The sequence below is a fragment of the Solea solea genome, chromosome 9, assembly GCF_958295425.1.
Source record: "Solea solea chromosome 9, fSolSol10.1, whole genome shotgun sequence".
NCBI classification, from domain to species: domain Eukaryota; kingdom Metazoa; phylum Chordata; class Actinopteri; order Pleuronectiformes; family Soleidae; genus Solea; species Solea solea.
The window spans coordinates 2085208-2100580 of NC_081142.1; the positions used below are offsets into that span (position 1 = coordinate 2085208).

The 15373-nt window shown below is 40.3% G+C and overlaps 1 protein-coding gene across 1 annotated transcript in view; it reads left to right on the forward strand.

Moving 5' to 3' along the window:
• sema6bb (sema domain, transmembrane domain (TM), and cytoplasmic domain, (semaphorin) 6Bb) overlaps positions 1–15373 on the forward strand; it is a 172799-nt gene that overhangs the window by 125666 nt on the left and 31760 nt on the right. Inside the window, exons 15-16 of the mRNA XM_058638409.1 lie at positions 3672–3749; positions 10106–10164. Of these exons, the coding sequence (XP_058494392.1) occupies positions 3672–3749; positions 10106–10164 (137 nt within the window). The remainder of the gene's footprint in view (positions 1–3671; positions 3750–10105; positions 10165–15373) is intronic.

Consider the following 15373-nt stretch of genomic DNA (forward strand, 5'->3'; position numbering starts at 1 on the left):
GGTGACTATTTAGCATCCAGCAAATGTCCTTGAAGCCCTGCCAGCTCGTGATGCGCTGCTCTGTAGCTGACTTGAATTTTCTTGCAATGATAATAATAATAGCAACCGACATGTCGCCCTTGAGCAAGGTGATAATCTGCTCACTGCTGTGTGATACTGAAATGACTCAAAACACAATAAATTGAACCAGTAAACTTTCATAAAATCTGTTTAATACACTGTTATTAAAAGAAAAGCTGTATTATTAGCGCTGACAGTATTTTTCTCCATATATTAATAATAACAAACATATTCCTGACAGTATAATACAGATTCTTATACATAAGTATGATAATCTGGACGATAATCTGCTACATTAAATCCTGAGCTAGTTGTTCCTGGTGTAGATGTGTTTTCTTCATGGTCAGCTTTAATGTATAATCACAATGTTAAAATCATCTTTATAGCTTTCTATTTCCATACCTCGTCCAGTAGGTATTAGATGATCAGAGGCCACAAAGAAGAAGCAAAGTAAAACTTTATTTGTGTGGAAACACACAGAGCCCCTGAGGTGCAGGGATGAACATTTTTAGAGCAAACCTTTGCTCCTCAGGAAATCTCCCCAGATCTCTGCGGTCCCATATCCGAGTCAACCTTTTCTCCCTCACTCACTCATATTGCAGCTGGAGCTCCGTGGCTCCTCGCTCCTAACATATGGAATATGAGTGCTGGTCTGGGGCAGGAGGCTGCAGAGCTCCAGGGAGGTTTCACAGGGAACAAGTGTCATGCACGGTGAGGCAGGGCCACCTGAGGCACAGGGTGAGACGGAACACAACAATTACTGTGAGGGAACACAAAAGTTTTGTGAGAGAATGAAGTTTGCTCTAAAAAAAAAGGTCCCACCCTGACCCTAGGGGGGCTCCGTGGAAACACAACAGGCCTAACACAAGAAATGTGCACCTTTAAAAATGTTAGAATAAAATGAAAATGAACAACCAATTGGAAAAAACTAAATTAGAAATAATAAAAACGTAGAAATGAAATAATAAAATCCATAAAACCAGCAAATGCACTAAAGATAAGAGGAAAAGACCATGTTCTGAAACTTAAATCTTGTAAAGCTAAACTTTAAAGGGCATTTCAGTCAGACAAGCTACTTTTTATATATTTAAGGGGCGGTTCACGTGCAGCGTCAAATATATTATTTACTATCACACATCAAGTTTTTCAACGTGCCCTTTGATACTCAGTTGAAAGAAGAAGGTCACACTGGAAGTAAACTCTGAACCTCCATCGTCCACACGAAGCTTCGGAATCAGCTGGTGAAGGGTTTGATGCTGGGAAACGCAGTGTTAATAATGTGTTCATTAATTCAGTGACGTTTGTTATGCCGGCGTTTTGTTTATTTAACAGACGGATGCAACAGGAGCTCAAGCTTCTCTGTCTTGTTTACAGCAGCAGAAGTCTGACCTCACCATTTGCCTCTGACGTGTTGACACATAGGCAGTGGGGGGGGGGTAATGTGTGAGTGTTGAGTGTTGATGTCTGTGGTTGTGGCGCGTTGGCGATCAATTAAATTCACACCAGCGTATCAAACGTGCACTGAACCAGGTGAGACACACATTCACTCACTCTTGTCTCAGTATGAGAGTTAATGTCCTGTGTGTGTCTGAGTATGTTCACGAATCATTAGTGACATCTCAGCAGCTCAGGTTTGAAATTTGTAACCTCTGTTTGTGAGAGCTTTTGATTTTAGTCGCTGATGTGCTGGTCGATGTCTGACCAGCTTTCAGCTCACACACTCAGATCAGAACATCTTCCAGTGAAAGCTCTGGGGCCACGTGGTTCGTGTGGTGGTCAGCACTCAAGCAGCAAGAAGATCTGGGTTCACAACCTAGTCAGAACAAGGGTCTTTCTGCATGTTCTCCCCATGTGTTGGTGGGTTTTTACCGGGTTCTCCAGTTTCCTCCCACAGCCGAAAAACATGCAAAATGGGGATTAGGTCAAACTGGACACTCTAAATGGACCATAGGTGTGAGAGTGAATGGTTGTTAGGCCCATCATTCAAATCTTATGTTTTGCAGTAAACCACTGTTGAGGTTCTCACGCTGTATTATTAGTCAGCATTGAATAATCCCATGTGGAAAACTACTTCCAAATATGCCACAGGCTTGTACGTGTATACAATGCCTTCCATTTACGACTGGTGATCCTTCACAATGAACATTTGTATTTTGTTAGACATGACCACGCATTTTCACTGTGATTTGTGGTTGTGAATGAATGAGTATTTTCAAAAGCAACAAAAACAGCCTGTTTGCTGCAGATGTCAAGGACATCTTGAGATTTTAGAGATGTATTGTTGTATGGAGAAACAAAAATGTGGTAAAAATGTATCTAATTTAACTTTTCATCTCATTTAGCTTTGCCTCCTGAAAATCAAATTCAGAAAACATGTCTTACAGAGGACACACAAGCTGTTTCAGATATGAACTCCAGAAAATGTACCGACAATTGAATCCAGACTTTTGTCAACCAACTGTGATGTCACCCGCTGGTTTGTGAAGCTGCGGGTTTAGTGTTTTGGCCAGCACCATGTTCAACCGCACTTAAATAAAAGCCATTGGTGTCGTCCCTTAAGGGCCGTTCAAGTGAATATCAGTTTAGAGGAAGGTGATGGAGGCACTCAAAAGAGAAAAACAAAAACAAGGTAGAATGTTCTTTAAAAGCCATAAGTCTAATGGTTAAATCATCTTTGTCAAAGCCACAGTCAAATCACAAAAACACACAACATACAGACTGTCCTTGTTGCGATTAAGATGTCACCTATAACCAAACGCTTAAATCTCAATTTTTTGTGTTATTAGTCCCACATCTGCAACAAGGAACACAACATTCACAAGAGCAGGACATTGTCCATGTTAGAAACCAAAAGACAAATATCACCTGCAGCCAGGCTCCTATTGGATGATGCCAGCTGTCAATCACACTGGCGTCCACTCGCATGTTTTTCTCTAAATGGAAACAAAAATTGACATCATGTGATATTAAAGAAGACTTGAGACTGGTGATTGAGACCATTAACTTCAACCCTATGGTTACAAGGCCAAGAGCAAGAGGAAAGGAATTGCCCTTGTAACTGGAGGGTTGCCGGTTCAAATCCCATGGATGGATGGGTCAGTGGGTATTCTAATTATAAATGCACAAACTTCCATTTAAACTGAGTTATTATTTTAGCCACTGTTCAATGCATTTGTATTTTCTGACGAGGCTCACCCTGCAAAGTGAAAGACCACTTTTCCATTTTTCATACACGGCCTTTGATGCCGACACTCGTCCACTCACTCATTCATTGGGAGGTTTTTCTCCGGTGCTCTAACATGGACTCACTTGAACATTTGCCGCATAATATTTGACTAATGGGCTGACAGGGAATGTTCTGCCAAGCGTCTGCCACTACATATGCGAATATTCCCATTCACACATACTGTACAGCAATCATTTTAAATAAATGTCCAGAATTCATTCATCGCATGTCTGCAAACAGCCACACGGACATTCCAAGGAAAGATAAGCAGTGTACAAGCAACAAGAAAGAACTGAATAATCTATAATGTATGAAAACCATCATCAGTGTAGTGATTTTTTTGAATTACAGTCAAGAGCAAATGGATGTTTTTGTGTCTGTGCAGGAGCTGCATCGCCTCCAGAGATCCTTACTGTGGCTGGACCAAAGGAAGCACCTGCTCTTTCCTCAGACCTGGAACTAGGTTTGACACCTCTCTGATTCTATATCCATCACTGTGACACATGTACACACACTGTGCGTCACACACCAACACTCTGCCAGTCAGGTTTGGGTCTCCTGTCTCTCTCAGAATGTTTTAGTGTCTTCTCCTAAACACGTGTTTTATATTATTTTGTTTTCGTTTGGATTCCTTCTTCCTCTCAAGGTTGTGTTTCGGACAGTAAAGCCCATAGAGACACATAAATTACACTTCTCTGTTCTGCGCGTGACAGTTTGAGCCTCTGAGTAACATCGGTGTCCTCTAAGTAGTCACACCGTCTCCTCTGTCTCCTCTTATTGATTCAATATGTTCACTGCTGCTGCTGTGATGCAACGGCAGGTTCTTTCACTTAGTTTGTTGTCGCAGAGTTGTGTGTGTGTGTGTGTGTGTGTGTGGTCAAACAGTCCATGCTCAGTTAATGCTCAGTAAAACACAGTTTAATTGCATTTAATGTCTTTGTCCCAGTAAACAAGCACTCAGTTTATTGAATGTCCATCTTTGTTCTGCACAAGTACGACTTCTTCCAACTATGTCCAAACAATTTACAGCAAGTTCAGGGATTTTGAATAAAATAATTATATATTACGTTCTTAGTAGTTTTTTTTCTATCGAATAAATACACATACAAGTTATTCTTAGAAAGATAAAAATGAACTTATGGTTATAGTTACTTATAAAAAAGATGTTTTTTGTAAGAACTCATTCTCACTCTTTCATTTATTAGTAGCTCTTATGAAATAAGATACACGAGAGGCAGAGGATTGTTACATGTTACCAACTGAACAGTCTTTCAAAATAAGAGCCACTGACTTCAGCATTTTACTTCTTCTTTTATCAAACGTTTGCCGTCACACTTAATGATAAAAATTGCTTACGATCGATATCTTAAAAAATTAAAATAAACAGTTTTTAATGATATCTTTCATTCTACTAGTTAACTCAGTCGAATGAAATAAAATACAAGTTTTTATGTTTCCAGCAAAAGCTTGGCATCAAATTGTCATTCTTATAACATATAATTCACGTTTTTTATGGTGTCTTTCATTGTATTAGGTAGTCCTATATAATAAAATACACATTTTAATGTACTTCCACACCTGTTTTAATACATTAGTGGTGACAGGAAGTCGTCACACTTTTGCACAAAATCAGGTTTCCGGTGCAAATCAGTTACTCTGAGTTTTCTTACTATACTTTTTCTTACTTAAAAATATTCAATGCATAATCCTGATCTCACGGTCAGTCTAGCAAGTGTACAGACCCAGACATTTGCCATGTTTTTTCTTTATCCTTTGTGTTCCAGCTTCTTTATAGCATTATTTCCAGGTCAAAGCCTCAGGGGGAGGAAGTGAAGCCAGCTTCAGTCCGGCTGAATGTTCACCTGCAGTAGTAATTTGACTCCCAATCACAGTTTAATACAATTTCAGCTGGACTAACATGTTTACATGTATTTTAAGTCCAATTTTAGTTGGACTAATCCAATAATTCATTTCTTTCTAACATAATGTTAAGATACTGACTGTCTGTGAAGCACATACACACACAGATAAAATGCTGTCTGTGTGTGTGTATCTCCTTGTATGCCTGGCCACGTTTGTGTGTTAGTGTTTGTGTGTTTGTGTGTTTAGTGTTTGTGAGACCTCCCTCCTCCTGCTGCTCAAACTCTGCAGTCCGTCCCGACAGTTCACCTCCAGCCTTCGCTGCCTTCGCCCGGTGAAATCAAATCTCTCTTTAGTCAGACGGCTGACTGCATTAGGTTTGAAAGGCACATGTGTAGAAGCAGCAGAACAGACAACATGGGCCTTAAAGACCACCTGAGGCCGCCCGCTTATACTATTAAAGGCCTCTGTGTTGGTCTGATTAGATTTAACAAGGGCAGTCAACTCGACAATTGATTTTGCATCGAGTTACTGTGGATTTCCTCTTTGTGGAATCGTGCAGCTCCTCTTTGCAAACAGCACAAGGGTAGTTTCATCGTAGTACGTGTGTGTGTGTGTGTGTGTGTGTTTCTCGTTTTCCAAGGTTTATGTGGTTCACTGTCACAGTCATTCAGTTAACAGTGTGACACAAAAGTGTGAAAGTGGTGTTAAAACAACTGTTGACTCATCATTGTATTGCATTTAATTCATTTGTTGTGTATGATGGTTGTATATGTCTGTTTGTGTTATAATCTGTAAACTGTTGGACAAGAGATTTTTAAATCTCAATCTTTTCACTATATACACTATGTTTTCTATATATGTGAGAGCAGCTGTGGATCAGTGGGTACAGTGAGTCACATTCTTGATGGAAGGTTGGCAGTCTGATCCCGGGCCTCATAGTTTTAGTCGTTCCCAGAAACCAACAGATGGGCAGTGAGTGGGAGACTTTATGCAAGGATTTCTTTTCAGGATATTACTTAAGATATAGTCAATATACCACGTGCATGATATTAAGTTGTCAAACATATACACACATTTGCAGATCAGTGGTAGAGCAAGTTGTCTTTCAACTGGAAGGTTGTGGGTTCAATTCCCGGCTCCACTTGTCTACATGCTGATGTATACTTGGGGAAACACTTAACCCCAGATTGCTCCTCTGAGTGAATGGGTGTGACTGAGTGAAACTCTAATGTAAAGCAGCTTTGAGAGACTAGAAAAGTGCTATATGAATACAGGCTGTTTATACATATATATATATATATATATATATATATATATATATATATATATATATATATATGTTCATACAGTTTAATTAAAATTGCTACTTTCCGGTGACATTAAACAATATGAGGTGTTAACTTGTACATATTTGCTCTTGCTAAGATGTATTTTGTGAATTAGGCAGCAGTGTTGAGGAAAAATAATGAAGCCTCTCTGGGCTTCACCCTTAACCCAAATTGCTCCATGCGGTGTATGGGAGAAAAAGTGCTGCATATCAATGTGCTGCATGTGTGTGAATGGGTGAATAGCAAAAAAGTGTACTGTAAATTGTTTTCAGGGCTCATCCTTACTCCAAAATCACTATTGGCCCTTTTCCACTGTGAATGGTCCCAGCTCGCCTCGGCACGGCACAGTTTAGATTGGTTTTCGGCAGTGTTCAGCTTGTTTCTTGTGGGACGTCTCGTCCTGTCACGGCACTCTGACCAATCAGTGGCCGGCAGACGACGTCACACATAGTACTTACTTGGCGCTTGGACCCTCGCCAGAGCAGGTACTAAAATTACTATGCTAGTGGACACACAACTTAACCGTGCCCTGCTGTGCTGAGGCGAGCCGGTGGAAACACGGCATATATACAATCCATCTACTGAATCTTTTACTGTAATTCTAACGTGTGCCATTAGAGTGCCATAGCAGACTCAATGCAACACAATAACACCAAGCAAATAGATGTATTTGCAGGTCGTAACAAAGAGAGAACAAATAAAAGAGATGTTCAGTTGTGTTGAGTCCAATTTAATGAAACATTTCACAAACCTAATGCAGAACATGTAAAGCCGTTCTACTTTAAAGTGTGTTTCCACTGTTCAGAAACATTATCTCGATGTATATTTTGTGAAATTGCTCTGAGAGAAAACTGCACTACAGCAATTACTGTTAGTGAATTATTAGCGGGCGTTATTTCCTCCTTAATAATCCCATGTATCCCCTCGGTGCAGGCGTATCCTCTGGGATGTAAGCACTCATGGCCAGACATCTGTAAACACAGTTCAGCATTCACAAACATATGGTCTTTATCACTTTATGCTTTATTATTAAGCTTTTAAAGCTAGTATATCTGGGGAAAATGGGGTGGAAGGAAAAACATAAAAAAATTAAAAAATACGGAAAAACAAGCACACACACCCACACACACACACACACACAAATCTAATGCAGACAAAATAAATTCCCCACAGTGCACAAGAGGCAACCAACTGAAGAAAAAACATTGCTCTTTATTAAGATGACAACCGCTGTAGGTTCACTACACACTTGGAGCCATTTGTTAGAGAGATTTGTGGACGTTTAAACCACAGATGTTGACTGCGTCGCTTCCTGAGCCTTCAGCTAATTGCAGAATACTGACTTCTTAGTCTCGTATCCCGTTCAGCTCAATCCATCATCCCCAGACATTCAGGCTTTTTTAAAAAAAGGTTGTTTGTAGGGTTCATGCGTCGACAGTGAACAACCGTGGAGAAACTTTAAAATGTGTGTAGTTTTTGTTGTTGCTATTTGCTTTTGATTGATTCAGTTTTAAAAGACGCTGTTTTCACAGGGCTTTAGCAGTTATGAGTAAGCTCATATATATTGTAATGTTGCTTCAATTATTACGTAGGCTTGCATCATATCACCTGAGCCCCGCTGCTGCCGAGTGCTCGCTGGTGAAAGTGATTCTCTCTCAGAAAAACTGCTTGGTTACATGTGTGAGACTCACTGGTTATCTCTGAGGTTAGTTGATGTTCTTTTTAGATAGCTGGTTAACTATTTTGGTGAATATACTGTACATACTTAAATGAGTACAAGAAATATCTTTTTTTTTGACCATTTCTATCCCAGACAAAGCATGTCAGTTTTTTCACAGGTTAAACACATAATATAAAATGTGTTAATTAGCGGCTTTCACATGTATTGTCTTTGTCTGCAGAGAGAACAAGGCAGGTTATTCCCTCCAGTTATTTCATTCAACTTAAACTAAATCAATTTTGGGCTGCAACTAACGATTATTTTCATCATCGATTAACCTGTCGATTAATGAGCTTGTGTTTCCCAAACCTCAAAATGACGATGTTCTTAAATGTCTTGTTTTTATGTTTTTTTCTTGTTATATGGAGCAAAGAAATCAGAAAATATTCACATTCAAGAGGCTGAAGAATCAGAAAAGTGTGTTTGAATTCATTGAGAAAAAAAAATAACCTGTCAAATTGATAAATTGACTTGCATGAGTGCACGAGCTTCATTGACCTCATTTACTTGGACACTAATTCTGAATAAGACATTCCGATGAGGATGTTTACGTGTGTTGCTAACGGACTATTTAAATCAGTGTGATTATGACTCATGTCTGCGTTGCGTTCACAGCTGCATGATAATGTGATTAAGACGTGATGCGTGCGTTCAGTATGACGTTATTCAGGTTACAGTCATCAGAAGATGCTAGAAGGCATTCATCATGTTAATATATCAAAATATTGCTGTAAACCTAGATGTTAAAGTCTAGTTTCTAATCTGCGTTGCACAAATCACCACTCTGAACTTGGGGCATTATGGGGGATTTTTCTAGGTCAGATCAATTGACAGCAGCAGGTTTGGGCAAAGGCTGACGCCTGCTTTATCAGCCTTGCTGTGTATCTTTTGGATACTTTCCAGAAATATGACTGGAGGTCTGGCTCGGAAAGTTTTGGAAAATGTCTGGAGTGACATTTGTTGACATTTGCGTGCATTTGTGTTCTCACACGGAAACGTCTGGAAAATCTGACAGAAACGTCTGGACGTCAGTGTGTGTCTGAAACAGCTTTAGACATAAACATGAGAGAAAACTCACTGGAGATGTTTTTCACACCTTCATCACGACACGTATATTTATATATTTTCTTCTGCCCATTGTAACCTTTCAGTTTTTCCCTGATTCGCTGAAAGCCATTGTAGGTTTTTCTCTCTCTCTCTCTCTCTCTCTGTCTCTGCATAAACACCTGGTCTGTGTGCTGTTCTCATTTCCTCTCCATTTCCTCACTTCATCATTTTTCCTCGTCCTCTGGGTTTTCCACACTCCTCTGTTGTCCCTGTGGGAAATGAGTTTTGAATCAGGGGGCTGGGGGTTGTAGAAATATGTCATCATTTCCTTAAAGTAACAGGAAACATGTCATGTTTGAGGCTTTGTTTCTGTTGAAGACAAATTTGTCTTTTAGCATGTTTCTAATCAAGTTGTTTTAGGACACTTTTAAAAGGAAAAAGAAACTCCCTACTTATGCAGCATATTAATTACATACTTTTGAAGTACTCTCTAATACTTAAGGACATGTAGTTTATGTTTATACCACAAATATTTGATGTGGAGAAGTATGCTTAGGGAGAAATGTGCAGTTTATTGCATTAATTAGTGTAATTAATAACTCCTTTAGGCACACTGTAAGTTGCTATGTTTAAATTATAGTGATGATTATTGCAGGATATTCAGCAGCTCAAGGACCTCGTCTGCTCCCTTGCTTTTCTATCGTGTTTTTCCCAAATTGTCTCAGATTTTGAGAGTCAGAGAAACTTGCAGAGATTCGTGTGTAAGTCGTCCTCTGCCGTGATAGTTTTCCTCTGCGATAGTGAATCTGTGCTGTGCCTCCGTGTTCCCTGATTAATGACTCTGTCTCTTTTCCTCTGCAGACTGCCGTTCGAGCAAGATGTTGAACAAGGGAACGTGGCCCACTTGGGCGACTGTGACGGTAAGAGGAGTGATTCTCTTTGTCTCTGTGGGTGCGCGCGTGTGTTGGAGCTAATCGCTCTGTTGTCTTTGCCCAGATCCTCAGATACCTCGTGTATCTGCAGGGTAAACAGCAATTGGGTAAATGAAAGGAAGAGCCTGTATGGTGGTGTCCGTTTATCCAAAGGAAATCCACAAATAAACACAGAGAGAAGTCCCACTTGGGGGAAGTATTTCACTTCCCCCAAGATTATCCACTACAATCCAGGGGCGTTGCAAGGGGATAGACAAAGCAGGGAATTGAGAACCACTGATTTTGTTATGCCTGGGCCACACTGGATCTGCAGGGTTTGTGCGTGGGTTTTCTCCGGGTCATCTAGTTTCCTCGCACAGTCCAATAACATGACGCTCTAATTGAACCGTCAGTGTGAGAGTGTGAGTGAATGGTTGACACAAGATGTCATCGGTGCTTCTTAGGTTGACAACCTGAAATTGTGACCCGGGGTGAACGACCTGCTTTGTTTAACATAATGACACTCAACACAGGTAACCAGCCTGCAGACGCTCAATACATGGATTTTTCCACCCGTCAGTCTGAACTGAGAAAGCTTCTTAGATGAGAGGTTCAACATCTTCAGTTTAATTAAAGCTAGTCTCCATTGTTTTCTCTCTCTGTGCTGTTCACTGCAACATAGACAGTCGTTTATCGTTCACCACAGTTTCAGTGCCTCTGTTTGTCAAATATGTCACAAACCAAAACAATTCAGAGTAAAAGCATTTCAGCGTAGCTTCCAACTTTGTGGTAACAGTACGAAGAAGGCCCTTTTCTATTCCAACGTGACTGTGCCCCAGTGCACAAAGCAAGGATTATAAAGACAGGGTTGGACGAATTTGGGGTGGAAGAACTGCACTGGCCCACACAGAGCCCTGACCTCAGCCACCATCGAGCACCTTTGGGATGAACTGGAACAGAGATTGTGAGCCAGGCCCTCTCGCCTGACCTCATATATGCTCTACAGAAGGAATGGACACAAATTCACAGATAAACACTATGTAAAGTCTTCCAAGAAGTGTGGAAGCTGTTAAAGCCAATCCTCCATATTAAAGTACTGTGTCTGTATTTGAAAACGTCATTCAAAGGCATCCAAATACTTTGGTCCATATAGTGTGGCTTTTATTGTGAAAGGTTTGCAGGGTTGTAAGAGTCATGGCTTCCTACTTAAGAGTCTTGGCATGTCGTAGAGTAAATCGCCCCACTCACTTATGGCCGTTATCAAATGCAAACCTTGTGCAAACTGAAGCCTGGCCGTGACAGCTGCAGATCAGTGATGGAGCAGTCACGGGTGTGGCTCAGGCCTAGACTGGGTCTCAGGAGTTTGAGGTCTCTGGGTAAGACGGTTAACCTCACATTACTCCTGGTGGCTGCATGTGTGTTGCATATACAGTAGATGGACTGTGTGTGAACATGTGTGAAAAGTGTAGAGTAAATAGCTCTGAGTGGTCATCAAGACCCCAACACCACTCTGAAAATAAAGACCATTGATCATTAACATGTATCCAGCGTTTGCACACAACACATATTTTGTGGGAATCCACATAAATTCTATGCTGTGCTTTTCCCATGAGACTGTAGTGACAGTGGTTGGAAAGCCTTTAACTAGGACCAATGCCAGAAGCTTGTTTTTGCTTGGTTTAGTGAAAGGATCCCATGTGCCGAGGGGCCTCTCAAGTCCCTCCAAGGTCTTGGCAAGATCTTTGCTAAGATCCACCGAGCAGACGCTCTGCTGCTCTTATTTTTAACTCAAAACTGGAAAGAAAATCCCAGTGTATGTTTTTAGTAACTTTGTTCTTCCTGCTGTTTGCTCTGTTTTTACTTGTATTCTATCTTTGTGTTGGTCTGGTAGATGTTTACATATGTTTGCATATACACGGTGGATAATTATATTCGACTGCAGCTTGGATTCCCCTTGATGTTCCTCATCATTCCCCCCCCCACCCCCCCTTTCATATCGTTATGAAAATAGAAGTGGTACACAGCAAAAGCGAAATCTCTATTCTAGTTACGCTGAGGTTTTGGATCATCCCATGACAAATCCCCCCCCCCCCCCACCACCACCACCCGCTCCCTTTGATCTGAGCGCTAATTCCAATGCCTTCAAATGAATCCTTTGCTTGTGAAAGTTCCCTGGGTTCATGTGAAGTGCTCCTGGAGAATACGACAGATACATACTGCATAATCTCAACCTGCAAACAACTCTAATCCTGCTTCAGATGGGTGCCATGTTTGATGCCGTTCCCTCAGTTCAGGTCCCCTGACCCACCAAACCACAGGGGAGCCACCTCTGCAGCTGAAGCTCACCCTAAAGCAAGTCATTTGTCTTCATGAAGCTCATGTGCAGCTGCATGAAAAACAGGTTGTGCTCGGCATCCATCTTTAAAGCTGTAGTGAGTTGCTTTGAAATATAAACAAATGTCCACTACATTCAAAGCTATTAAGTTTGCTCAATGCTGATTAAGACTATCAGCTCCGCACATCTCTCTCGCTTTGACTCCCAGTATAGCAGTGTTTTGTTTCCATGTCTTCTGTGACATTCATGCTCTGCACACAGAGCGACGCAGTAGAACTTTGCCCTGAAAATGCCATTATTTTTGGCTTCTTGTGAACGTGATCACGTGATATAAATGTGTGCTACGTCAACACAATATAAAGCAAATCAAGGACTCCTCTAATCCACTGTCTGGCTACATGTCTACACCACACCGCTCCTATTTTCCTTGATAGAGTCTGGACAGATGTACAACAGATAACAGACACAAGGACCGTAGAAACAAAAATTGATTGTCGTGCAAAATGGAAGGTAGGAGGTCTGTGTTTGTCTGATTTAAGACAGGCAGCGTTAGCGAGACGAGCAGCACTGTTTTTCTAATTACTCCAAAGGCCTCAGGGATTCAGATTCTGCACCGGAGCTTTAAAGCTGCGCTGGAGAACTCGTGATATTTAGTTGTTGTTCATGTTCTTGTTCTGCCTTTAACATGATTTTCATGCTGCCTTCTTCATCTTAAATGCTCTGTCAAGCAATACTATCAGACCTGACTGTGGGCGCGTTTATGGCTATACAGTGGCAGCACAGAGGAGCATTTATCCCATTAAACTGCCTATTGACTGCATTTTTTACACACTGAGTTGAGTAGGCTTAATCAGGACTTTGTGAACTCATTAGGAATAGGAACAGAAATTGTTTATATTTAAAAATGTATGCCAACCCACAGCTTTATGTTTTGTTTGTTGTGTTATAATAAATTAGCTGAAAAGCAGACGCTCTAAATTGACCCCAGCCACATCCAGAGTACTTCTTACGCTGATTCCAAAGCCAAGATAAAAGGCAAGGTTGCGTCAGGAAAAAAATCTCTGACAAATCAAATATGTGGCTCATTCACTGTGTCAAACCTTTGAGAGGAATTTCTTCTCCTGAACTTCTTCACTCCAGGAAACTTCTATGATCATTACTCCATATCTGCTCTACACCAGTGGGTGACAGATGAACATAATGACTCATGCTCAGTCTTAATGAACTGTTTTACAAGCATCAGTCTTGGATCCTCTTCTGCACTTGTTATAAGTTGACCTCTGCTGCACAGACTTGGAGTTAGAGCAAGTAATGACGCTCCTCCTGAAGGTGTCGTTACATCAGCTTTCTTCTCTCTGGGTGCTGTAAATCACAAAAGTAGCTGCTTTTTTTCTGAATGGGTTGTAAAATGTCTATTATCCTTAAAGGAGGGCTCCAGTGATTTAATAATTCACTGCCATAAATTGAGTCAGTGGTTTTTAAAATGGCCAAAGCAGCAGAAATACTCTGACTTTTAGTGTTTAATAAATGAGAGTCGCCTAACATATTCTATCATCTATCAATGAGTTAAACACACACTTGCCTGTTCATTTCCTGCAGCTTTTTAGTTCCTTGCTGCATGCTTATGTAACATGAACTGAACTCAAGCAATCTGGCTTTTCTCAATGGCCTCAGCCTGAACCTGTGCTGGGGCTTGGATTGGGTTTTATTGGACAGAAGCTAAATTAAAATGGCACAAAAGAGGGAATGACTGGCATTAAGAAGCCCTCCCCTGGTTGCACAAACTACACACACACAGAATTATTCTGTTAAATATGAGATTTTAGAAATCTGCAAAGTAAATAAATCTGGCCTTACTATACTACTCATTTTACAAAACATCAATACTAATCCAACCTTATGTCAAATCAGTCCACACGTGGGTAGCAGAGGATATTATTTGGGTCCCCAAGTAATTTTGCTGAATTTTTTTCAAGATTTATTGAATAACATTCAGAAACTGAAGATTTACTTTATCAAACATTTATCAAACATGGTGAAATAATGTTCGGTGTTACAGAAATACTCAGTAACGTCATATTATGCACAAATGAGTTCTTGTTGCGATCTTTTAACAATTGTGAGTTCATATCCATCAGCTCATTGAAAATACCCTCCAATAATATCAACATGAAAACTGAATATTTCTTTAATATTATCCTCTTGGATCACACATCAGACAAATTAAATTGTATTCTGCTAAATTAGCACACAGGCTCATTTCTATATTAAGAGGCAGCGTTTCAAATCATATTTGAGCACAAATTAGTTTTCCCCTAATCTTTCCTTAAATTAAATTTATTATAAGAGTAAAAGAGAGATAAGAGATAAAGTATGGATCTTCTGCAGCTACTGCAAGTGACTCGACGAAGCTTCCTCCAGAGCAGCAAAAGCATGTAATTAAGTTTCCTTTCAGTGTTTGAAAAATGAGAGAGGAAATAGAAAGAAAGAGAAATAAAATAAGTCTAAAGTTAGTAAAGTGCGTCTTTAAAGGTCCAGTGTGTAACATCTAGAATGGTTTAATTGCAGAAAGAGAATATACAACCCATAAGTCTGTTTGTATAAAAAAGGTTTGGTTTAGCAGTCTAACAATAAGCTGCTCATGTCCATGTTGTGCCAATTTGTTTCTACAGCAGCCTGAAATAAAAATGAAAAAAAACAGAGGATGTGTTTTGCATTTTGAAGGTAAAACTTACACAGATTAAAAAAAGAATGGCATCCTTTCTTGTATTTGTGGGCCCCCGTCGTTCCCCAACGCACTTGGGGGGAAAAAGAAAGACTGAAAACGGATAATAATGCTGATTTGTAGCCATCAAAGTGCCTCAGTTACACTGAGATGAAAGT